This window comes from Oncorhynchus tshawytscha, unplaced genomic scaffold, assembly GCF_018296145.1.
Source record: "Oncorhynchus tshawytscha isolate Ot180627B unplaced genomic scaffold, Otsh_v2.0 Un_contig_635_pilon_pilon, whole genome shotgun sequence".
Classification (NCBI taxonomy): Eukaryota; Metazoa; Chordata; class Actinopteri; order Salmoniformes; family Salmonidae; genus Oncorhynchus; species Oncorhynchus tshawytscha.
The window spans coordinates 197501-223631 of NW_024609618.1; the positions used below are offsets into that span (position 1 = coordinate 197501).

A 26131-nucleotide genomic window follows, 5' to 3' on the forward strand; every position below is an offset into this window, starting at 1 on the left:
AAGAACTCCATAGCATTTTCATTAGTTTATGTTACTTTACGCTATACGTCAAAAAATAAAAAATGATTCAAGTGTTCAAGAAATGTTCTTAGTGGAGTTGTTACAACTATGAAACAGAAAGTGTATGTGTTGGACACGGTAACAGCTTCTTTTTATAAGTACACAAAACATACCCCAACCACCAATATGCATGGTCAAATGATGCACGGTCAAATGATGCACGGTCAAATGATGGAAACATCAGTAACCTAAACATCATTATAAGCATGAAGTGGCCTTGATAAATAGTGCAATTCGAGGCAAAAGCAACAGTGGCATTATAATCAATATACAGTTGAAGTCGGAAGTTTACATACACTTAGGTTGGAGTCATTAAAACGCGTTTTCAACCATTCCACAAATTTCTTGTTAACAAACTATAGTATTGGCAAGTTGGTTAGGACATCTACTTTGTGCATGACACTTTTTTTTTTTTGTGCAAGTCATTTTTCCAACAATTGTTTACAGACAGACTATTTCACTTATAATTCACTGTATCACAATTCCAGTGGGTCAGAAGTTTACATACACTAAGTTGACTGTGCCTTTAAACTGCTTGGAAAATTCCAGAACATGATGTCATGGCTTTAGAAGCTTCTGATAGGCTAATTGATGTAATTTGAGTGAATTGGTGGTTTACCTGTGGATATATTTCAAGACCTACCTTTAACCTGATGACGGGTTAGGGTTCCCATTTGGGAACGATCCCTTCCGACGTTAACTGGGACGTGGCGCATGGAACGCAAAAATATTCTTAGAAATATTTAACCTCCACACATTAACAAGTCCAATAGCTCAAATGAAAGATAAACACCTTGTTCATCTAGCCAGCAAGTCAGATTTCTAAAATGTTTTACGGCGAAAACATAGCACATATTTATGTCAAACCACCACCAAAGACACAGCTAATTTGAATAGCCACGTTGAACAAAATATGCAATCAACAACCGCAGGATTAAAAGAAAAATAATTCACTAACCTTTTGAAAATCTTCATCAGATGACAGTAATAGGACATGTTACACAGTACATTTATGTTTTTTTCAATAATATGCCATTTATATCCATAAATCTCAGTTTACAATGACGCCATGTTCAAAAATGCTACTCAAATGTCCGGAGAAATGATGATATCTGCCGGAGCTAATGTCAGATAACAAGCAATACACATCATAAACTTTGACTAAATATACATGTTCTACATATAGTTAGAAAGATACACTTCTTCTTAATGCAACCGCTGTGTTACATTTATTTTTAACGTTACAGAATTCGTTCACTAGGCTATAATATGAGACGGCGCTCAGAAATTAGCATTATGTCTCCTCTATCTCGGAGTCCACAGAAACCCATAATTAACACATAAATATTCCCTTACCTTTGATGTTCTTCGATCAGAAGACGTGGAAGGAGTTATACTTACCAAAAACTGCGTTTGGTTTTCAAGTCTGTGTCTTTAGGTTATCAAACACGACAAATTCCGGTCGAAATGCAGCCAAAATTCTAGTGGATGCACATCAAAACTTCAAAATTACATATTATATGTCGACTAAACTGGTCAAACTAAGTGCAGAATCGAGCTTTAGCATGTTCTAAACATGCAAAACAATCCTTAGCGTGAACAGACAAACCTACATCGTTTGGTGAATCTTGGAACAAAGAGAGCTCCGGCCCCGACGCGCGCATGAAAGTACATGTAGGTTTCAGCCCGCCAAAACTCGAGGGAGCGCGCGATTCTCACAATGGCAGGCCCCACTGAAAGGGGACATCGCGCTGAAGAGATAGGAACTGTTCCCAGATCTGTAGCTGGTTGGGAAGGGTGGGGGCGATGACGTCAAAGTTGTCCCAACTTTTCTGTTGCCAAGAGAGAGTTTGGGAGAATGGCTGCCCTGAGAGTTCTGCTTTACATACAGACATAATTTGAACGGTTTTAGAAGCTTTAGAGTGTTTTCTATTCAATAATAATTATTATATGCATATATTAGCAATTTTTGACAGATTTTTTTTCTGTTTACTATGGGCACGCAATTCCTCCAAAGTGGGCAGTAGTCAGCCCTATCTTTAACAGGTTTTAAACTCAGTGCCTCTTTGCTTGATATCATGGGAAAATCTAAAGAAATCAGCCAAGACCTCAGAAAAAAAATTGTAGACCTCCACAAGTCTGGTTCAACGCCTGAAGGTACCACGTGCATCTGTACAAACAACAGTATGCCAGTATAAACACCATGGGATCACGCAGCCATCATACCGTTCAGGAAGGAGACGCGTTCTGTCTCCTAGAGATGAACGTACTTTGGTGCGAAAAGTGCAAATCAATCAATCCAGAACAACAACAAAGGACCTTGTGAAGATGCTGGAGGAAACAGGTACAAAAGTATCTAAATCCACAGTAAAATGAGTCCTATATCGACATAACCTGAAAGGTCGCTCAGCAAGGAACAAGCCACTGCTCCAAAACCGCCATAAAAAAGCCAGACTATGGTTTGCAACTGCACTTGGGGACAAAGATTGTATTTTTTTGAGAAATGTCCTCTAGTCTGATGAAACAAAAATAGAACTGTTTGGCCATAATGACCATCGTTATGTTTTGAGGAAAAGGGGGAGGCTTGCAAGCCGAAGAACACCATCCCAACCGTGAAGCACGGGGGTGGCAGCATCTTGTTGTGGGGGTGTTTTCCTGCAAGACGGACTGGTGCACTTCACAAAATAGATGGCATCATGAGGGAGAAAAATTATGTGGATATATTGAAGCAAAATCTCAAGACATCAGTCAGGAAGTTAAAGCTTGATCGCAAATGGGTCTTCCAATTGGACAATGACCCCAAGCATACTCCCAAAGTTGTGGCAAAATGGCTTAAGGACAACAAAGTCAAGGTATTGGAGTGGCCATCACAAAGCCCTGACCTCAACCCTATAGAAGATTTGTGGGCAGAACTGAAAAGGCGTGTGCAAGCAAGGAGGCCTACAAACCTGACTCAGTTACAGCATCTCTGTCAGGAGGAATGGGCCAAAATTCACCCAACTTATTGTGGGAAGCATGTTTAAACAATTTAAAGGCAATGCTACCAAATACTAATTGAGTGTATGTAAACTTCTGACCCACTGGGAATGTGATGAAAGACATAAAAGCTGAAATAAATCATTCTCTCTACTATTATTCTGACATTTCACATTCTTAAAATAAAATTGTGATCCTAACTGACCTAAAACAGGATATTTTTACTTGGATTAAATGTCAGGAATTGTGAAAAACTGAGTTTTTAAATGTATTTGGCTAAGGTGTATGTAAACTTCAAATGTAAGTGTTGATATGACAGCAGTCAAAAATAGTCAGTTATTGTCAGCACGCGCTTATATCAGTTGGACTTAATTGAACTGTTATCCCTTGTCCCAACAGTTGACTCAAATCTTCATAAATTTCACCTGCCTTAACACACTTTGACACCTTTGTTTGGTTGTAGTGCGTAATAGTCTCTGGTTTTCTCTTTGGGTTCCGTTGTCTTGTCATTCTTCAGCACTGTTGAGGAGTACAACAGCAGGTGCCTTATTTTGTGCAGAGGTAGGGAGCTCCCGTCTCACTTTGTTCATGGTGCCAGCCAGACTTGTTTTCAAATTGTTCGCCAATGACAGTGAAGTTAAGAAATTGTCCATGGAGACATTTCTCCCCTTGCCACTGTAAGGTCTCCAACACTGACCTTCTGCACAATGTAGATATTTTCCCAAATATTGAAAGCCGTTCAGCATGTTCATTACGCACTCTCTCACGGTGTAGCCTGCTCCCAAGTAGACTGATAAGACTGCTGTGATTCAGTGGAATGATTTAGAGTACATATCATTTAAGATTCTAATTAGAATAGATCAATACAATAGGATGGCCTGTCCTGTTCACAATTGGTGATGACATAATTATGCATGGTTTGCTTCCCCTCCCCTTTCTCCCTATCATACTTTACTTCATTTATTTAATCTGTTATGTGTGAAATTAGTTTCGGTTTAGGTTCAGTTTTGAGGCAATTAATGAGGTGATTATCAAGTGGGACAGCGCCTTCAACTGTCGAGAGAAGGAGTGGAGCAGGCCCCACTGTCGGGAGAAGGAGTGGAGCAGGCCCCACTGTCGGGAGAAGGAGTGGAGCAGGCCCCACTGTCGGGAGAAGGAGTGGAGCAGGCCCCACTGTCGGGAGAAGGAGTGGAGCAGGCCCCACTGTCGAGAGAAGGAGTGGAGCAGGCCCCACTGTCGGGAGAAGGAGTGGAGCAGGCCCCACTGTCGGGAGAAGGAGTGGAGCAGGCCCCACTGTCGGGAGAAGGAGTGGAGCAGGCCCCACTGTCGGGAGAAGGAGTGGAGCAGGCCCCACTGTCGGGAGAAGGAGTGGAGCAGGCCCCACTGTCGGGAGAAGGAGTGGAGCAGGCCCCACTAGGTTATTTGCGAAAAGTCAAGGACTGAGGGGGGCATGACTTAAATGGCAGAGTAATAAATACAATGAATGAGCAGTGAAAATGACTTCTTTGGCAGTTCTAGTGTTAAGGAGTCCTATTTGTGGTGTGGTGGTCTGCCCTTTCTCTGACACACCTCCCTGGTCCAAACCACCTTACCAAAGAAACAGTCAAGGCTTTCATTGGCTTCAATTGATAATGAAAGAGAGAAACTGTGTATTCAAACATGGCACAAGGATTTCTGGGATCCAGTGACCATATGACTCCATAACAATGCCCTGTGGTCCAATCACACGGTTATGTCACCACAATACATGCTGTAACCGGTCCCATGGTTCCACCACTTTGGCCCCACATAGACATCCATATAATAGAGGTATTAAAGGGGGGATATGAACAGTGGGTTATTGAGTCAGTGCGGCCCCAAAGGAGCAGAGGAGAACAGGATAGGGCTCTCTCTTTCAGCATCCAGCCAAACCAGAGGGACAGAGACTTTGATGAGCCTGCCCTCCTTTGTGTTTCTAAGGGGAAATGAAACAAGCACACTGACCCGGGGCTTAGCAGCCGCAGGGCCGAGGGGGGAGAGTGAGAGATGCTGAAGCACAGTATCTGTAACAGGATGAGAATAATGAAGTTCACGTAAGGGACAGGTATTCTTCCTCTACCTGTCTCTATATCTCTGTCTCTCTCCTGTCTTTGTCCCCAGCATGTCTCCTCTACCAGGGCTCAGTCTTCTGAGTCATCGCTCTGTGCTTGGCAACTGAGCCCCAAAAATCCCTCTTTCTGTCTCCCTCTCTCGCTCTAAGTGACTTCTTGTTAGATGCGTGCCTTATTTACTAAAGTGAGTGGTGAGGCAAACTGATGATGCAAATCACTGTCACTGTCTGAATCAGTCTTGTATTGTTATTTTGGGTTACTATAGATAAATGGTGTGATTGTGACAGAGGTCATTGTGAGATGGTGTGGTTGTGGTATGGTTCTGGTTTGGCTGATGAGCAGGTATGCCATGGAAAGACAGGGGTTATGGGTTTGCGTTAGTTAGTTAGTTAGTTACCAAACCATTTTGCATGTGGGCATGTACGGATGCCCACTTCCCCTTGCCTTGTGTGTGTGTGTGAACTTTTCATGCTGTACATTCCCAGAAGAGCTCTGACATTCCCACTAATATTCCTAAAGTTTAACTTGTCTATTATTTTATTTATTTAACCTTTATTTAACTAGGCAAGTCAGTTAAGAACAAATTCTTATTTACAATGACGGCCTAGGAACAGTGGGTTAACTGCCTTGTTCACTACCAGGATATTTGAGTGTGTGTGTGTCTGCGTGTGTGTGTGTCTGTGCAGCTGGAATCGAGTGTGAATTCTCCAAATTTCCCCCTGGCACCTCAGTGAGTTCATGTGATGTGGGATGTTGAGCAGACTAGCTACGGTGGATCACTGTAACACACTGCCATTGACATAATATACTGTCCTGGCATCTGGCCCTGCTGGTTCCATCCATGGCTCTGCCTCGCCGGAACCTTTACAATTCACCCTGGAGTTAACAGCCTTTGTAAACTTGAATCTGTACTAAAGTAGTACTGTGTTGTTCCTCTCTGGTTCAGGTTGCTGCTGAAAGCGGGCATCGACATCAACAGGGCCACTAAGGCTGGCACTGCCCTGCATGAGGCTGCCCTCTACGGCAAGACGGAGGTGGTCAGACAGCTGCTAGAGGTAAGACACCTGGAGGGACATCAACCTCACTTAGTCTTTAACTAGTCTGATTCAATCACTATTCTTCCACATTCAACTAACAGTTGGTAACATGTTGTCCATTGTAAGTGAAGTGTTTTATTGAATAGGCTGTACAATACATTGCCGTTGACTGCATTAGACTTGAGAACATTGATGTTGAATGTGCTGCTGTGTTTCAGTGCACATCTGATTGACAATAATGTTGTGTGTGGTTTTGCCAGGCTGGTATAGACGTGAACATCCGTAACACGTACAAGCAGACAGCCCTGGACATGGTGAACCAGTTCACCACCTCCCACGCCAGCAAGGATATCAAGCAGCTCCTACGAGGTGAACAGAGCACCAGTCATCACTGGAATACACTGGGACAGGAGATGCTTGTTAACACATGAAGACATTATCCCATGAAGTATCATTCTTTGGCTGTCTTTATCTCTCATTCTGTGTTTTCCGCCTGCTTTATTGTCCTTGAACCAGGGCTCTACAGTGCCACCTTTTTACTCACAACCTGAAAAAGTCCTGAGTTTTGATTTATAGCATATAAATTGCTGCTGTAGTTTTTTTCTAAGTTTTAGAAGTGTGTAGCCATAGAGTTTACTTGAGTGACTTTGTCCTTGTGTTTCTTGGCTATGCATATAATTTTGTTCCCATGCTAGGTTGTTTTTATGTTAGCTTGTTTGAGCTCGCTCAACTCAACTGCTAGTGAAGAGACACGGGAGAATCTCATCTCTCCCAGACAGACATGCCAGTCTCACTGTTACCCTTAAAGGGGCAGCTGAACATTTTTGTCTCCCCTAAGTGGCTAAAATATTTGACGGTACATTGTACTTTCTTGAGCATGGAACACCACAAAAACATTTTATTCTTTCACTTTTGGTCATTTCTTATAAAAACGGTCTTCCTCAAATACTTTTATTGTGTTCCTAAATGTATTTGTGTGTTAAAAAAAATCTATTTAGCCGCAAAAATGGAAAAAAATGTCAGCATAGATTCCTGCTAGCAGATTTATTTCTTTGTGCTTTTGTGTAGTGAAGCGACTCTTGCATTCTCTTGAGTTCTGCAGGACAGAGTGTTCAGAGGTGTGTGTGTGTGTGTGTGTGTGTGTGTGTGTGTGTGTGTGTGTGTGTGTGTGTGTTGGGAGAGGAGACAGACTGAGACAGAGCCAGTGCAGACGTTCCTATAGCGAGAGAGGCCCAGAGGAGAGACTGAGGGATATGAAATGCTCTAAGCTGTAATTCACCAAGCAGCTGTGTTTAACCTCATGGAGTACAGGTTACATAACCCTATCAGCTCACACACACTCTCACGTGCGCACACACATAACCAAAAGACTAGGTGTGCGTGTGTGTGTGTGCGACCTATGTGTTTGTTTGTGTGTGATTGTTGCGTGCCACCTCTGTGTACGTGCGCATGCTTGAGACTGTGTTTTGGACCTCTGCTGTTTGTGCTATCTCCTCTGTAATCCAGCAGGCCTGGTTCTTTGATCTGGTTCTCGCAGCCTGGGAACTCAGGCCATAATGAGCACTTGTGTTCCTCAGTCAGCAGACTGCTGCTTCAAACATGGAGGCTGTGGAGAGAGACTTCCTGTTATTCTCTATGTTCAGAGAAGAGTGAATAACAGATGAATAGAACACAATCAGCCACCACACCTCCTCGTCATGGATTAATTATTGATGTGTACCAACCAGTCAGAAGCTGAATACAGCACTGACTGACTCTGCTCTCTGATGTCACTACATTCCATACCAGTGCCGGATGTGACTAATTAAAAAACAACAGGCATTGGGATTGTAGCGGCGTCTGGGTATATCCCCTTAAGGTGATTTGAAAGTGGTGTACATGTCAGTATGTATCAATCATTGGGCTATTTTCTTCCTGCCTTCATTCATACCAATTCCCTGAACTAACTTTGTGTGTGTTTCTCTTTCTCCTCTCTCTCTCTTTCTCTCTGTCCCATTCTCTCTCTTTCTCCCCTCTCTCTGTCCCACTCTCTCTCTTTCTCCCCTCTCTCTGTCCCACTCTCTCTCTTTCTCCCCTCTCTCTGTCCCACTCTCTCTCTTTCTCCCCTCTCTCTGTCCCACTCTCTCTCTTTCTCCCCTCTCTCTGTCCCACTCTCTCTCTTTCTCCCCTTTCTCTGTTCCACTCTCTCTCTTTCTCCCCTCTCTCTGTTCCACTCTCTCTCTTTCTCCCCTCTCTCTGTCCCACTCTCTCTCTTTCTCCCCTCTCTCTGTCCCACTCTCTCTCTTTCTCCCCTCTGTCTGTTCCACTCTCTCTCTTTCTCCCCTCTCTCTGTCCCACTCTTTCTCTTTCTCCCCTCTCTCTGTCCCACTCTCTCTCTGTTCCACTCTCTCTCTTTCTCCCCTCTCTCTGTCCCACTCTCTCTCTGTCCCACTCTCTCTCTTTCTCCCCTCTCTCTGTCCCACTCTCTCTCTTTCTCCCCTCTGTCTGTTCCACTCTCTCTCTTTCTCCCCTCTCTCTGTTCCACTCTCTCTCTTTCTCCCCTCTCTCTGTCCCACTCTCTCTCTGTCCCACTCTCTCTCTTTCTCCCCTCTCTCTGTCCCACTCTCTCTCTTTCTCCCCTCTGTCTGTCCCACTCTCTCTCTTTCTCCCCTCTGTCTGTTCCACTCTCTCTCTTTCTCCCCTCTCTCTGTTCCACTCTCTCTCTTTCTCCCCTCTCTCTGTCCCACTCTCTCTCTTTCTCCCCTCTCTCTGTCCCACTCTCTCTCTTTCTCCCCTCTCTCTGTCCCACTCTCTCTCTTTCTCCCCTCTCTCTGTTCCACTCTCTCTCTTTCTCCCCTCTCTCTGTTCCACTCTCTCTCTTTCTCCCCTCTCTCTGTCCCACTCTCTCTCTTTCTCCCCTCTCTCTGTCCCACTCTCTCTCTTTCTCCCCTCTGTCTGTTCCACTCTCTCTCTTTCTCCCTCTCTCTGTTCCACTCTCTCTCTTTCTCCCTCTCTCTGTCCCACTCTCTCTCTTTCTCCCCTCTCTCTGTCCCACTCTCTCTCTTTCTCCCCTCTCTCTGTTCCACTCTCTCTCTTTCTCCCCTCTCTCTGTCCCACTCTCTCTCTTTCTCCCCTCTCTCTGTCCCACTCTCTCTCTTTCTCCCCTCTCTCTGTTCCCTCTCTCTCTTTCTCCCCTCTGTCTGTTCCACTCTCTCTCTTTCTCCCCTCTCTCTGTCCCACTCTCTCTCTTTCTCCCCTCTCTCTGTTCCACTCTCTCTCTTTCTCCCCTCTGTCTGTTCCACTCTCTCTCTTTCTCCCCTCTGTCTGTTCCACTCTCTCTCTTTCTCCCCTCTCTCTGTCCCACTCTCTCTCTTTCTCCCCTCTCTCTGTCCCACTCTCTCTCTTTCTCCCCTCTCTCTGTCCCACTCTCTCTCTTTCTCCCCTCTCTCTGTCCCACTCTCTCTCTTTCTCCCCTCTCTCTGTCCCACTCTCTCTCTTTCTCCCCTCTCTCTGTTCCACTCTCTCTCTTTCTCCCCTCTGTCTGTTCCACTCTCTCTCTTTCTCCCCTCTCTCTGTCCCCTCTCTCTCTTTCTCCCCTCTCTCTGTCCCACTCTCTCTCTTTCTCCCCTCTCTCTGTCCCACTCTTTCTCTTTCTCCCCTCTCTCTGTCCCACTCTTTCTCTTTCTCCCCTCTCTCTGTCCCACTCTCTCTCTGTTCCACTCTCTCTCTTTCTCCCCTCTCTCTGTTCCACTCTCTCTCTTTCTCACACACAGATGCTACAGGTGTCCTGCAGGTGAGAGCTCTGAAAGACTACTGGAACATCCACGACCCCACTGCTCTCAACATCCGGGCCGGGGATGTCATCATGGTAGGCTGCAGGAACACACACATACACACAACCCTCTCTATTTGCTGTCTGTAACTCCTCAGATGTGCCTCAGCTGGCATTGCAGTGTTGTTCCCACACTCACTGTGCCCAACCGTGCCCCCATGTTGTCTGTTAGGACAGGTGTGTTTTCCCTGTGAACTGTCAGGCTCATCCTCTCTAACAGGTGTTTTGGTAGCAAGCAGGGAGACAGGCTGGCAGTGTTTATGTGCGGGTGGCTTCATGAGTATTCAGTAGACACAGTATGTAGATATGTGTGGTTTTCAGCTGTTCCATGTAGTTGAACTACTCTACCGCTAGCACACCTGATTCAACATGTCAACTAATCAACAAGCCCATGAATAGGTGACTCTGGTCAATTAGTTCAGGGCTACAACTAAATTGTGAAAAGACTGTGGGTCCCCGAGGATAGGTTTGTAAACCACTGGACTATAGGAAGGTTTGGAAACCACTGGACTATAGGAAGGTTTGGAAACCACTGGACTATAGGAAGGTTTGGAAACCACTGGACTATAGGAAGGTTTGGAAACCACTGGACTATAGGAAGGTTTGGAAACCACTGGACTATAGGAAGGTTTGGAAACCACTGGACTGTAGGACGGTTTGGAAACCACTGGACTGTAGGACGGTTTGGAAACCACTGGACTGTAGGACAGTTTGGAAACCACTGGACTGTAGGACGGTTTGGAAACCACTGGACTGTAGGACGGTTTGGAAACCACTGGACTGTAGGACGGTTTGGAAACCACTGGACTGTAAGACGGTTTGGAAACCACTGGACTGTAGGAAGGTTTGGAAACCACTGGACTGTAGGACGGTTTGGAAACCACTGGACTGTAGGAAGGTTTGGAAACCACTGGACTGTAGGATGGTTTGGAAACCACTGGACTGTAGGAATGTTTGGAAACCACTGGACTGTAGGACGGTTTGGAAACCACTGGACTGTAGGACGGTTTGGAAACCACTGGACTGTAGGACGGTTTGGAAACCACTGGACTGTAGGAATGTTTGGAAACCACTGGACTGTAGGACGGTTTGGAAACCACTGGACTGTAGGACGGTTTGGAAACCACTGGACTGTAGGACGGTTTGGAAATCACTGGACTGTAGGACGGTTTGGAAACCATTGGACTGTAGAACGGTTTGGAAACCACTGGACTGTAGAACGGTTTGGAAACCACTGGACTGTAGGACGGTTTGGAAACCACTGGACTGTAGGACGGTTTGGAAACCACTGGACTGTAGGACGGTTTGGAAACCACTGGACTGTAGGACGGTTTGGAAACCACTGGACTGTAGGACGGTTTGGAAACCACTGGACTGTAGGACGGTTTGGAAACCACTGGACTGTAGGACGGTTTGGAAACCACTGGACTGTAGGACGGTTTGGAAACCACTGGACTGTAGGAAGGTTTGGAAACCACTGGACTGTAGGACGGTTTGGAAACCACTGGACTGTAGGAAGGTTTGGAAACCACTGGACTGTAGGACGGTTTAGAAACCACTGGACTGTAGGACGGTTTGGAAACCACTGGACTGTAGGACGGTTTGGAAACCACTGGACTGTAGGAAGGTTTGGAAACCACTGGGCTATAGGAAGGTTTGGAAACCACTGGACTGTAGGATGGTTTGGAAACCACTGGACTGTAGGACAGTTTGGAAACCACTGGACTGTTGGAAGGTTTGGAAACCACTGGACTGTAGGACGGTTTGGAAACCACTGGACTGTAGGAAGGTTTGGAAACCACTGGACTGTAGGACGGTTTGGAAACCACTGGACTGTAGGACGGTTTGGAAACCACTGGACTGTAGGACGGTTTGGAAACCACTGGACTGTAGGACGGTTTGGAAACCACTGGACTGTAGGACGGTTTGGAAACCACTGGACTGTAGGACGGTTTGGAAACCACTGGACTGTAGGACGGTTTGGAAACCACTGGACTGTAGGACGGTTTGGAAACCACTGGACTGTAGGAAGGTTTGGAAACCACTGGACTGTAGGACGGTTTGGAAACCACTGGACTGTAGGAAGGTTTGGAAAACACTGGACTGTTGGACGGTTTGGAAACCACTGGACTGTAGGACGGTTTGGAAACCACTGGACTGTAGGACGGTTTGGAAGCCACTGGACTGTAGGAAGGTTTGGAAACCACTGGGCTATAGGAAGGTTTGGAAACCACTGGACTGTAGGACGGTTTGGAAACCACTGGACTGTAGGACGGTTTGGAAACCACTGGACTGTAGGACGGTTTGGAAACCACTGGACTGTAGGACGGTTTGGAAACCACTGGACTGTAGGAAGGTTTGGAAACCACTGGGCTATAGGACGGTTTGGAAACCACTGGACTGTAGGACGGTTTGGAAACCACTGGACTGTAGGACGGTTTGGAAACCACTGGACTGTAGGAAGGTTTGGAAACCACTGGACTGTAGGACGGTTTGGAAACCACTGGACTGTAGGAAGGTTTGGAAACCACTGGACTGTAGGACGGTTTAGAAACCACTGGACTGTAGGACGGTTTGGAAACCACTGGACTGTAGGACGGTTTGGAAACCACTGGACTGTAGGACGGTTTGGAAACCACTGGACTGTAGGAAGGTTTGGAAACCACTGGACTGTAGGACAGTTTGGAAACCACTGGACTGTAGGAAGGTTTGGAAACCACTGGACTGTAGGACGGTTTGGAAACCACTGGACTGTAGAACGGTTTGGAAACCACTGGACTGTAGGACGGTTTGGAAACCACTGGACTGTAGGACGGTTTGGAAACCACTGGACTGTAGAACGGTTTGGAAACCACTGGACTGTAGGACGGTTTGGAAACCACCGGACTGTAGAACGGTTTGGAAACCACTGGACTGTAGAACGGTTTGGAAACCACTGGACTGTAGGACAGTTTGGAAACCACTGGACTGTAGGACGGTTTGGAAACCACTGGACTGTAGAACGGTATGGAAACCACTGGACTGTAGAACGGTATGGAAACCACTGGACTGTAGGACGGTTTGGAAACCACTGGACTGTAGAACGGTATGGAAACCACTGGACTATAGGAAGGTTTGGAAACCACTGGACTGTAGGACGGTTTGGAAACCACTGGACTGTAGGACAGTTTGGAAACCACTGGACTGTAGGACGGTTTGGAAACCACTGGACTATAGGAAGGTTTGGAAACCACTGGACTGTAGGACGGTTTGGAAACCACTGGACTGTAGGACAGTTTGGAAACCACTGGACTGTAGGACGGTTTGGAAACCACTGGACTGTAGGACGGTTTGGAAACCACTGGACTGTAGGACGGTTTGGAAACCACTGGACTGTAGGACGGTTTGGAAACCACTGGACTGTAGGACGGTTTGGAAACCACTGGACTGTAGGACGGTTTGGAAACCACTGGACTATAGGAAGGTTTGGAAACCACTGGACTGTAGGACGGTTTGGAAACCACTGGACTATAGGAAGGTTTGGAAACCACTGGACTGTAGGACGGTTTGGAAACCACTGGACTGTAGGACGGTTTGGAAACCACTGGACTGTAGGACGGTTTGGAAACCACTGGACTGTAGGACAGTTTGGAAACCACTGGACTGTAGGACGGTTTGGAAACCACTGGACTGTAGGACAGTTTGGAAACCACTGGACTGTAGGACAGTTTGGAAACCACTGGACTGTAGGACGGTATGGAAACCACTGGACTGTAGGACGGTTTGGAAACCACTGGACTGTAGGACAGTTTGGAAACCACTGGACTGTAGGACGGTATGGAAACCACTGGACTGTAGGACGGTTTGGAAACCACTGGACTGTAGAACGGTTTGGAAACCACTGGACTGTAGGACAGTTTGGAAACCACTGGACTGTAGGACGGTTTGGAAACCACTGGACTGTAGAACGGTATGGAAACCACTGGACTGTAGAACGGTATGGAAACCACTGGACTGTAGGACGGTTTGGAAACCACTGGACTGTAGAACGGTATGGAAACCACTGGACTATAGGAAGGTTTGGAAACCACTGGACTGTAGGACGGTTTGGAAACCACTGGACTGTAGGACAGTTTGGAAACCACTGGACTGTAGGACGGTTTGGAAACCACTGGACTATAGGAAGGTTTGGAAACCACTGGACTGTAGGACGGTTTGGAAACCACTGGACTGTAGGACAGTTTGGAAACCACTGGACTGTAGGACGGTTTGGAAACCACTGGACTGTAGGACGGTTTGGAAACCACTGGACTGTAGGACGGTTTGGAAACCACTGGACTGTAGGACGGTTTGGAAACCACTGGACTGTAGGACGGTTTGGAAACCACTGGACTATAGGAAGGTTTGGAAACCACTGGACTGTAGGACGGTTTGGAAACCACTGGACTATAGGAAGGTTTGGAAACCACTGGACTGTAGGACGGTTTGGAAACCACTGGACTGTAGGACGGTTTGGAAACCACTGGACTGTAGGACGGTTTGGAAACCACTGGACTGTAGGACGGTTTGGAAACCACTGGACTGTAGGACAGTTTGGAAACCACTGGACTGTAGGACGGTTTGGAAACCACTGGACTGTAGGACAGTTTGGAAACCACTGGACTGTAGGACAGTTTGGAAACCACTGGACTGTAGGACGGTATGGAAACCACTGGACTGTAGGACGGTTTGGAAACCACTGGACTGTAGGACAGTTTGGAAACCACTGGACTGTAGGACGGTATGGAAACCACTGGACTGTAGGACGGTTTGGAAACCACTGGACTGTAGAACGGTTTGGAAACCACTGGACTGTAGGACAGTTTGGAAACCACTGGACTGTAGGACGGTTTGGAAACCACTGGACTGTAGAACGGTATGGAAACCACTGGACTGTAGAACGGTATGGAAACCACTGGACTGTAGGACGGTTTGGAAACCACTGGACTGTAGAACGGTATGGAAACCACTGGACTATAGGAAGGTTTGGAAACCACTGGACTGTAGGACGGTTTGGAAACCACTGGACTGTAGGACAGTTTGGAAACCACTGGACTGTAGGACGGTTTGGAAACCACTGGACTATAGGAAGGTTTGGAAACCACTGGACTGTAGGACGGTTTGGAAACCACTGGACTGTAGGACAGTTTGGAAACCACTGGACTGTAGGACGGTTTGGAAACCACTGGACTGTAGGACGGTTTGGAAACCACTGGACTGTAGGACGGTTTGGAAACCACTGGACTGTAGGACGGTTTGGAAACCACTGGACTGTAGGACGGTTTGGAAACCACTGGACTATAGGAAGGTTTGGAAACCACTGGACTGTAGGACGGTTTGGAAACCACTGGACTATAGGAAGGTTTGGAAACCACTGGACTGTAGGACGGTTTGGAAACCACTGGACTGTAGGACGGTTTGGAAACCACTGGACTGTAGGACGGTTTGGAAACCACTGGACTGTAGGACGGTTTGGAAACCACTGGACTGTAGGACAGTATGGAAACCACTGGACTGTAGGACGGTATGGAAACCACTGGACTGTAGGACGGTTTGGAAACCACTGGACTGTAGGACGGTTTGGAAACCACTGGACTGTAGGACGGTTTGGAAACCATTGGACTGTAGGACGGTTTGGAAACCACTGGACTGTAGGACGGTTTGGAAACCACTGGACTGTAGGACGGTTTGGAAACCACTGGACTGTAGGACGGTTTGGAAACCACTGGACTGTAGGACGGTTTGGAAACCACTGGACTGTAGGACGGTTTGGAAACCACTGGACTGTAGGACGGTTTGGAAACCACTGGACTGTAGGACGGTTTGGAAACCACTGGACTGTAGGACGGTTTGGAAACCACTGGACTGTAGGACGGTTTGGAAACCACTGGACTGTAGGACGGTATGGAAACCACTGGACTGTAGGACGGTTTGGAAACCACTGGACTGTAGGACGGTTTGGAAACCACTGGACTGTAGGACGGTTTGGAAACCACTGGACTGTAGGACGGTTTGGAAACCACTGGACTGTAGGACGGTTTGGAAACCACTGGACTGTAGGACGGTTTGGAAACCACTGGACTGTAGGACGGTTTGGAAACCACTGGACTGTAGGACGGTTTGGAAACCACTGGACTGTAGGACGGTTTGGAAACCACTGGACTGTAGGACGGTATGGAAACCACTGGACTGTAGGACGGTTTGGAAACCACTGGACTGTAGGACGGTATGGAAACCACTGGACTATAGGACGGTAAACAAACAATCCATGAGTCCATGAATGGGGTCTACTTGATGTGATCATCATGTGACTTGATGTGACTTACCATCAGTCATAAAGCACATATAGTCACTACTGAAAGGCTACACACCCCTTGCACAGTCTTCACATTTTACTGCCTTAAAATTTTGTCTCAAAAGGGAATACATTTGATTTTGTTCCTACCGATCAACACAACCTACTCCTCATTCCCAAAGTTAAATAAAAATTATAGAACATTTAAAAAAAATAAAAATCAAATGGAAAAGATGTATTGATTGTGTGTCTTTACGCCCCAGAGTTAATACTTCATTGTAAGGCAGCAAAATATGTAGACTGTGACAGGATGTGGAGACCATCACTACGCACTGTACTGAACCTGACGTACATGTCATCTATCAGTTCACTGTACTGAACCTGATGTACATGTCATCTATCAGTTCACTGTACTGAACCTGATGTACATGTCATCTATCAGTTCACTGTACTGAACCTGACGTACATGTCATCTATCAGTTCACTGTACTGAACCTGATGTACATGTCATCTATCAGTTCACTGTACTGAACCTGATGTTCACGTCATCTATCAGTTCACTGTACTGAACCTGATGTACACGTCATCTATCAGTTCACTGTACTGAACCTGATGTACATGTCATCTATCAGTTCACTGTACTGAACCTGATGTACATGTCATCTATCAGTTCACTGTACTGAACCTGACGTACATGTCATCTCTCAGTTCACTGTACTGAACCTGACGTACATGTCATCTATCAGTTCACTGTACTGAACCTGACGTACATGTCATCTATCAGTTCACTGTACTGAACCTGATGTACATGTCATCTATCAGTTCACTGTACTGAACCTGATGTACATGTCATCTATCAGTTCACTGTACTGAACCTGACGTACATGTCATCTATCAGTTCACTGTACTGAACCTGATGTACATGTCATCTATCAGTTCACTGTACTGAACCTGACGTACATGTCATCTATCAGTTCACTGTACTGAACCTGATGTACATGTCATCTATCAGTTCACTGTACTGAACCTGATATACATGTCATATATCAGTTCACTGTACTGAACCTGATGTACATGTCATCTATCAGTTCACTGTACTGAACCTGATGTACATGTCATCTATCAGTTCACTGTACTGAACCTGATGTACACGTCATCTATCAGTTCACTGTACTGAACCTGATGTTCACGTCATCTATCAGTTCTAGGTCCTCAGGGGTATAGTGCACAACAGGTGAACTTCACTATCCATATTCCTGAGGGGGAACTAGTTTATAGGAAGAGAGTATATATCTGAAGGGTGGCTCTCTTTGAGCCCAGAGAGAGAGAGAGACGGGTAGGGACAGGCCCTGGTATTCATCCATCACTCCCACTCAGAAATGACTTCACTACTACTACTACTGTCACACACACACACACACACACACACACACATCGGCTCATGAACCCTGGCCTGTTTTACTTCTTGGGAGTGTGTCGGCCTATTCTGCTGCTGTGGGGGGTTGCTTCAATACCAGAGAGAAACAATTCATAAACCTTGCCCTCAGGCCATCCACCTCTCCCATCAACTAGCCTTTCCACACCTCATACACATATGTACATGTTAGATACTGGGCAAAAGGTTACCTGACATCTTAGTGGGGACCGGTGCCGAATCAAAACGCAAAAAGTGGTCAGGCAGAGCAAGGCGGGTGAAGAGGATTGGACAGGCTGATAGCGATGTTGTGTTTCCGTAAGTGGATGAATTGGTCTAATTTAGCATGTAGGGTAAAGCCTCAAATCTTAGCAACATCTTCCATTTCTAATGAGCTCGGAAAAAAGTGAATAATTACAAAGAAATATTTAATTTTGTGTGACTACAGCACCAGCGATAAAAAGCAAAAATAGAGACATTCTAATTGAGCGAGGCGTCGGAGCCTGCAGGGTTTTTATCATTGAAAACAATGCATTCTAAAATAAATCCTACGCATGTGTGCCTTTAGCGAATTTAGGCCTTTAGAAAAATATGTTTTGCCAACTTGTACAGGTCAGTAAATTTCAATGTTTATTTCTATTGCTGCCAAACCTGCTCATTCAGTACATGCTGTTTCCCCTCTACCCACATATTTTACCAGACACACAACCCAACACCCCTGTTCTCCCCTATACCCTCAGCCCCCTAACCCTAATGTCCCTTGGCTTGTGTCCTCTGACTAAGGCTGATAAATTAGGGAGCAGAGACAATGGCCTGGGTTTTAGCAGCTCATGTGGACAAATGGAACATGATCAGAAACACATGACTACTGTCATCATCTGTTTATGTGCTTGACCTTTTGGTTCTCTCTCTCGGTTTGTTATTGTACTACAGTTGATCTCAGGGCTGTGGCGCTGCTTTTGTACCTCCCTCCCAACTTATGTAAAACATCTTTGACATTATGAAAACAAACCATACAGAGACATAGATACACAGATGAAGTTGTTAACACGTAGAATGTGTTTCAAGTTGGAACATGTACTTTCTGTCATTGTCCCAGAACTGCACACTTCAGGTCAGGTACACTCCTACACACACGTACATAAACAGTGGAAATAACACCACGTTATAGAATCTCACAGACCTACCTGCCTCAATATGGAGAGACACTGGGTAGTAATAGCCACCTGATTGGTTTAGACCCGTCTTAATGTTTGTTTTGATTGGCTGCCTGGCAGGTCCTAGAGCAGCACATGGACGGGCGCTGGAAGGGCCACATCCACGACAGCCAGAGGGGCACCGACCGGGTGGGCTACTTCCCCCCGAACATTGTAGAGGTCATCAGCAGACGCTCAGGTCAGTCACACACACACACACACACACACACACACACACACACACACACACACACACACACACGCACACACCCTATAAGATCAGTGTAATCATTAGCCATTCCCCACTCCCATCTGAAAGCAATGGGCAAAGAGAGAGAGCCCTCTGACATTTGCCTCTTTCATTGCGTAACCGTGGCACCCGCAGCAAACGGAGGATTCGTAGCTTGTTGAGTCAGCTGCCGGCATGTCGTAACATCAACACACAGACACACACACTCACTAACTCACTCACACACTAATTCACTCATCTCCCTGACATGTCAGCACACTCACAATGCAGGATTAAGTCAGAAATGGAAAGGGAAATGGCTTGGAACTGCAGGAGTTATCTGCTATTGTACATTATGTAAAAACTCCCACCCTTACCCATGCAGTCTACCTCTAATACCGGTTAGATTAACAGAAGGTGTCAGTTACCTACCTAACAGCACAGAAGAAGATAATCCGCCCCACACCACCTCTTTGATGTGCAGGTTGGCGTGGTGACACTCACGTAACCGCTTTGACAGAACAGGGAGCAGCTCAGCACTGCAGTCAGTGAAAAATGACAGGTTTCTGTCTTCTCTGCAAATCTGTCACCACAACAAAAGATCAGGGGAACGGGAGACCCATCTTAAATTGTCCCTCTGCACCTACTGTACCTTCAGAAAGTACTCACACCCCGTTACTTTTTCCACATTTTGTTGTTACAGCCTGAATTTTAAAAGTATTACATTGAAATGTTGTGTCACTGATCTACACACAATACCCCATAATGTCAAAGTGGAATTTTGCTTTTAGAAATCTACAAATTCATAGAAAATGAAAAGTTGAAATGTTTTCAACCCCTTTTGTAATGGCAAGCCTGAATACGTACAGATGTAAACTATGCTTAACAAGTCAATAAGTTGCATGGACTCACTCTGTGTTCAATAATAGTGTTAACATGATTTTATTATCTGTAAGGTCCCTCAGCCAAGTAGTGAATATCAAGCACAGATCCAACCACAAAGACCAGGGAGGTTTTCCTGTGCCTCGCAAAGAAGAGAACCTATTGGTAGTTGGGTGTTAAAAATAAAAGCAGACATTGAGTGACCTAGTTACAGTTGTGACTTAAATTATCTTGACAATCTATGGCAAGGTATGACAATGGCTGTCTAGCAATGATCAACAACCAACTTGACAGAGCATGAAGAATTGTATATTTATATTGCAAATATTGTACAATCCAGGTGTGCACAGCTCTTAGAGACTTACCCAGAAATACTCACAGCTGTAATCACTTGCAAAGACATTTCTAACATATATTGACTCAGGGGTGTGAATATTTATGTAAATTAGATCATTCTGTATTTCATTTTCAATACATTTATAAAAATGTACTACAAAAAATATATATACCGGTATATTCTTTTCACTTTGTCATTATGGGGTATTGTGTATAGATGGGTGAGATTTTAAAAAATCTATTGAATACATTTTGAATTTAGGCTGTGCCTCAACAAAATGTGGAATAAGCTCCACACACACACACACACACACACACACACACACACACACACACACACACACTGATAGGTTGTATCGCTACACATCACTGCATTGGAAGAGCAGTGGTGGCCCCTCTTCATGACAGGTTGGCCCCTCCAGAGAACACCCCATTTCCCAGACTGCCTTGGTTGGACTAATCCCTCATGCTTCCAATCCATCCCTTCCTCCTCCTCTTCTCTCAGCATCTCTCCATCCATACCATGTAATGTCCACCTCTAACCATCAGCTTGCTTTAACCTCCTCTCTGTCTGTGTCCTACCTGTTTGACCCTGTAGGGGGCACCCTGTCCCGGCACGCCTCTCTACCCACCCAGCGCCACCAGCTCCTCTCCAGAGCCCCCCTCTCCTCCAGCCTGAGCTCAGCCCCCCAGACCGACGACTCCTACACACTGTACACTCCCAACAATCCCCACCTGGCCCTCCCCCACACCATCGGCCTCAGCGCCAACCCAGGTATATACACACACACCCTTATACATGCACTCAGAGGACAGACGCACATTGAAACCTGTATACGGTACTCAGCCCCCTAACCAGCCAGACAACTCCCCCACCACTGTGAACCGTGGTGAGGCCACAAGGACACCTATGTTCGCCCCCTCTAAACCCCTCTCATGCTCAGGCCCAGCCAATCCCCAGTGCTGCTCCGTGGACCATGGTACCCCCATGGCCCAACAGTGTTGTTATGTCTGATAGGTCGGCCTCCCAGCAGCCTCTCTCAGCCTGGTTGTCCCAAGGAGGACATCTGGGTGCTCAGGAACTCACACACCACTGGTAAGAGTCCCTCCACTGTCCCCCCATGACAATAGCTGGCTGTCTCTGTCCCCATGCTCTACCTTTGTCATGTGCCAGCTTCAAACTGAGCTTCCCATAGCTCCTGCTGCTCTCCCTGCTGCCACAAGATGGGACCACCAGGAAACCTCTGTTCCAGTGACCAAAAAAAAGTGACAATTTCGACAGTCTACAGGACACTGCAAGCTTAATGGGTGCCCTGTGTACTCCGCTGTAGGAATTTTCCACTGTGGATGACCTTTCATCTGTCCTACTGCAGGACTGTAGTTGTAGTTTACCCCTATAGATCTGTAGTTCTGTACCCTTGGCTGCTGTTGCTCTATACCTGCAGCTCCGCTCCACCATGCAACCATCTCCCTTGGCTTCGTATGGCAGCAAATGACGTCCTGTCCTGGCCTGTGCCACCCCCCCTGATCTGTGATGACTTGGCTGGCTCAGTGACAGGGTCCACAGCCCCAACCTCTGCCATCCTCTGCCAGCTTCAGTTAGAATCATGTGGATGTGTGTGTGACTGTGTTGACGTGAGCTCTGGAAGGACACAGAGGGGAGGTACCTCATTTTGCTCTCCCTCTTGCTGTCCAGCCACCACGGTTGTCTTTAATGTCCCTCACTTCTATCTCTCTCTTTCTCTTCTCCCTCTCTCCATCCTCCTCTCCTGTGGTCCTATCTAGCAGGTGACAGGAACAGTGTAGGGAGTACGGGCAGTGTGGGCAGCACCCGTAGTGCTGGGAGTGGACAGAGCACAGAGAGTAACACTGCTCTCAACGGACAACACCACCAGACCACCGCACTCCCAGACACAGCCAAAGTACTGGACCAATTGTTATTTCAGCTTTATTTATCCTGGCTAGTCTTATTGAGATCGATAACAATGCTAAAATAATTGCAAATCCTACTCACAGCTATGAACAGAGGAAATGTGATATTGTAATTTACTGTCTTTGTATGTAGTGCCAGTCAACAGATGTTTATTGTTTATTGTTTATTGTTTATTTATGTTTATTTCTGTGCTCTCTGTAACTTGTCTTGTGCTCTGTTTTGATGTGCAGCCAGCGCCCTCTGCTGGTGACTCAGGGCAACCAGTCCCCAATAAACAGCCTGACCTGACTGCAGGTAGGAATACCAGCCCTTTCTCTCAGTACTGTTACGTACCACAACATTTCTCCCGAAACTTCACCTTTCTAGTTTGATTTGTGCTTATTGGTAGAAAACATCCTGAGCACCATTCATTTAACTCTCCAGTGTGTTTTCTTGTCTAGTGGTTCTGGGTGCTCCTCGGAGGCCGATGGTGAACATACAGAGACCAGGGGAACAGCAGTTTGTCTCCCCACAGTTTATACGTCCTCAGCAGCTACTGGAAGGCAAGGTGAGACTCATACACAGGACAGGACAGACACAGGACAGGACAGACACAGGACAGGACAGACACAGGACAGGACAGACAGACACAGGACAGGACAGACACAGGCCAGGCACTAACCAGGCACAGGACAGGACAGACACAGAACAGACAGGACAGAACAGACACAGGACAGAACAGACACAGGACAGGACAGACACAGGACAGAACAGACAGGACAGGACAGAACAGACACAGGACAGACACAGAACAGACAGGACAGAACAGACACAGGACAGGACAGACACAGGACAGGACAGACACAGGACAGAACAGACACAGGACAGGACAGACACAGGACAGACACAGGACAGGACAGACACAAGACAGGAAATATTGTCCATGTTTGCCACACATTACAACTCATGAATGTATTTTTCTGTGTACTCTGTATGCCACAGTGAAATACACGTATCTATTAAAAGACAGGAGGACAGTGAATAGGCCAGTAGTTGATGTTAATGTGAAACTCAACCCCTCCCCTCTGGTGTAGGATGCAGAGGCCATCTACCAGTGGCTGAGTGACTTCCAGTTGGAGCAGTACACTGGGAACTTCATCACGGCCGGCTACGACGTCCCCACCATCAGCAGGATGACCCCAGAGGACCTAACGGCCATCGGCGTCACCAAGCCAGGCCACCGCAAGAAGATCTCAATCGAGATAGGAAACCTCAGCATCCCCGAGTGGCTGCCTGAATACATCCCGGTAAGGTCTTACTGATGCCTGTGTCTGTCTGTCTGTCTGCTTTTGTGTGCAAGTCAGGTTTTACATTAGTTTCATAAAGGTTTCAACTGTGTAGGTCTGACTGTGACTCTTCTCCTACTCCAGGCAGACCTGGGGGAGTGGCTGAGTACCATAGGCCTGCCTCAGTACCAAAGGAAGCTGTCAGAGAATGGCTATGACTCCATCAGCATCGTACGGGACCTGACCTGGGAGGACCTGCAGGAGATAGGCATCACCAAGCTGGGCCACCAGAAGAAGATGATGCTGGCCGTGAAGAAGTTGTGTGACATCCAGAGGGCCATCCTGGCTGCAGAATCTGGCCAGGGCACGTTGCGCCGCAAGCCCCCTGGAGCCCTTCACCTGGTCACCATCGAGCCCCCTGACAGCACCTCCGACTGCCCCTCGCCCCACACCCCCAAGATGCTGACCTTCCAGGACAGTGAGCTGAGTGCTGAGCTGCAGACAGCCATGTCAAGCCACTACCAGGAGGGCCTGGCCTTTAAGAGTGCTGTGGGCATGTCTCGGAGCCAAGAGAGCATCGACGCCCGGTCCAGGGGCTCAGGGCGCTCCCAGGACCCCCCCACGGCCTCCATCACTCCCCACAGCCTCTCACAGGAGAGCCTAGGCAGCAGCAGCACCTCCACCAGCCTCAGTGCTGACAGCAGCCCTGCCAAGGAGAGGAACATTCCAGAGGGCTGGGACCAGAGGTCCATACTACAGCAGCAGCTTCCCAAGCAGGTCCCCCTGGGGGCAGCCACCGTGTTCCAGTACCCAGCCATCCCAGCCAAGCCTAAAGGCCCTGGGTCTCACTCCCTAGGCTCCTCTCCCCAGGGCTCCCCGGCCCAGAGGGGCTTCAGCTACCTCCACTCCCACTGTGGCAGCACCGACCTGGGCCACGGCTCGCCCACCAAGCCCTTGGCACACACCTACCACGCCATGACCCTGGCCCCGCCTAAGAAGCGCAGCCAGAGCCTGACACGCTATGCCCTGTCAGACGGCGAACCAGACGAAGAGGATGACGACTTGGCTCCGCCCTCTAGCACCCTAGAGTCCTACGCCACCCTGACCCGCCGGCCTGGACGCAGCCAGCTGGCAGGCATGCAGACCACACCCGTAAAGTACGGCACTGTGGGACGTAGCCAGTCCTTTGCCGTGCGCGCTCGTAAAAAGGGTCCCCCTCCAGCCCCACCCAAGAGACTGAGCTCGGTGAGCAGCAGCCTCAGCGTTGGGTCCACTGAGAATATGGCGCCCTCTCCTGGGGGGGTGGAGACAGACAGCCCAGGGAGCGTGAGGAGCATCGCAGCCTGTCTGGAGGCCTCCACTGAGGGGAAGAGCCTGTCCAGGCCCAGGCTGGACCTCCTCCAACCAGAGCCTCCCCTCCCCAGCCTCAACCCCTCAGGACTGGAGCCCAGAGAGGCCTCCGCAGGGATGAGGAGGAGGGTTCAGAGCGAATGTGTTCCAGCCCAGACCGACATCCAAGACCATTACCCAGACCCAGAGCTAGGGGTGAAGTCAGACTCTGAGGAGGAGGAACCTAAGGCACCGGGTTTGGATGGCTCCTCATCCCCTCACAATAGCTCCAGCGAGTGTATCCCCTTCGCCGAGGAGGGCAACCTCACCATCAAGCAGAGGCCCAAGGTGGGAGGGCCGCCCAGGGCCGAGAGCACTGTGGAGATCCCGGCAGACAAGAACGGGCCCACCAAGACAGCCCTGGAGGTGCCTGAGTTTAACCTGAAGGAGTCAGACACTGTGAAGCGGAGATACAAGCCTAAAGACCATGCTGGCAGCTCTCCCACCAGTGACAGTGAGGGCCAGATAGGGTCAGACTCCAGTCCAGGCAGCAGGCCCCAGTCCCAGAGCTGTGAGGAGGTGAGTCTGGTCAGTCTGAGGATCAGTGAGGCCAGTCTGGAGGGGCTGGAGAACCTAGCAGTGACAGGCACACCCCTCAAACCCCCCGTCTCCCCCAAGCCTCACAGCTCCCACGGACCCCCCGTCACAGCCCCAAAACCGTCCCGACACAGTCTGGCTGCTGCTACAGGTAACTTATTACATGTGGAAGCTCATTATTATGTCTTTCTGTTTTTATCATAAATTCTGAGTTTCTGTGTTTGCTTCCTGTCCAACAGCCATAGTGCCGCCCACTATGACTGTCAATGTGGTACAGAGTCTTGCCTTCTCAGCCCCACCATCACCCACACCCAGCCGGTGTCCCCCAGCCCCAGGGCCTCAGTGCCAGGCAGCCCAGACAGGCAAGCCCCAGGTCTGTGTGGTCGGCCCAGGCCCAGGGGTAGAGTCTGGCCCGGGGTTAGAGGTGGTGCAGCAGCAGAGGCTGGAGCAGACCAGCACCTCTCTGGAGGCAGCACTGCAGGCTGTGGAAAGAAAACTCACCCAGGAGGACAGCACTGATGAGTAAGAGAACACGATCAACACCTCCCCATTTCCTGTATTTACAGGCCATATACACTCTACTGTTTATGTGAACTGAAGTAGCATTCGTGCAACATTGTATCTGTCCCATTATGGTGTCTGTGAGAGCATGGGCAGCACCAT

At 47.8% G+C, this 26131-nt stretch overlaps 1 protein-coding gene across 9 annotated transcripts in view; it reads left to right on the forward strand.

The window, feature by feature from the left end:
• LOC112235039 (caskin-2-like) overlaps window positions 1-26131 on the forward strand; it is a 103253-nt gene that overhangs the window by 74838 nt on the left and 2284 nt on the right. The window contains exons 8-19 of one of the 9 annotated variants that reach the window (XM_042316330.1): window positions 6073-6181; window positions 6424-6532; window positions 9916-10010; window positions 18979-19096; window positions 20943-21119; window positions 21363-21440; window positions 22133-22266; window positions 22508-22571; window positions 22718-22824; window positions 23351-23563; window positions 23687-25619; window positions 25708-25990. In XM_042316330.1, coding sequence (XP_042172264.1) covers window positions 6073-6181; window positions 6424-6532; window positions 9916-10010; window positions 18979-19096; window positions 20943-21119; window positions 21363-21440; window positions 22133-22266; window positions 22508-22571; window positions 22718-22824; window positions 23351-23563; window positions 23687-25619; window positions 25708-25990 — 3420 coding nt within the window. Of the gene's footprint in view, window positions 1-6072; window positions 6182-6423; window positions 6533-9915; window positions 10011-18978; window positions 19097-20942; window positions 21120-21362; window positions 21441-22129; window positions 22267-22507; window positions 22572-22717; window positions 22825-23350; window positions 23564-23686; window positions 25620-25707; window positions 25991-26131 lie in introns of all 9 variants that reach the window. The other 8 variants (XM_042316331.1, XM_042316329.1, XM_042316332.1 and 5 more) reach the window with 8 other exon arrangements.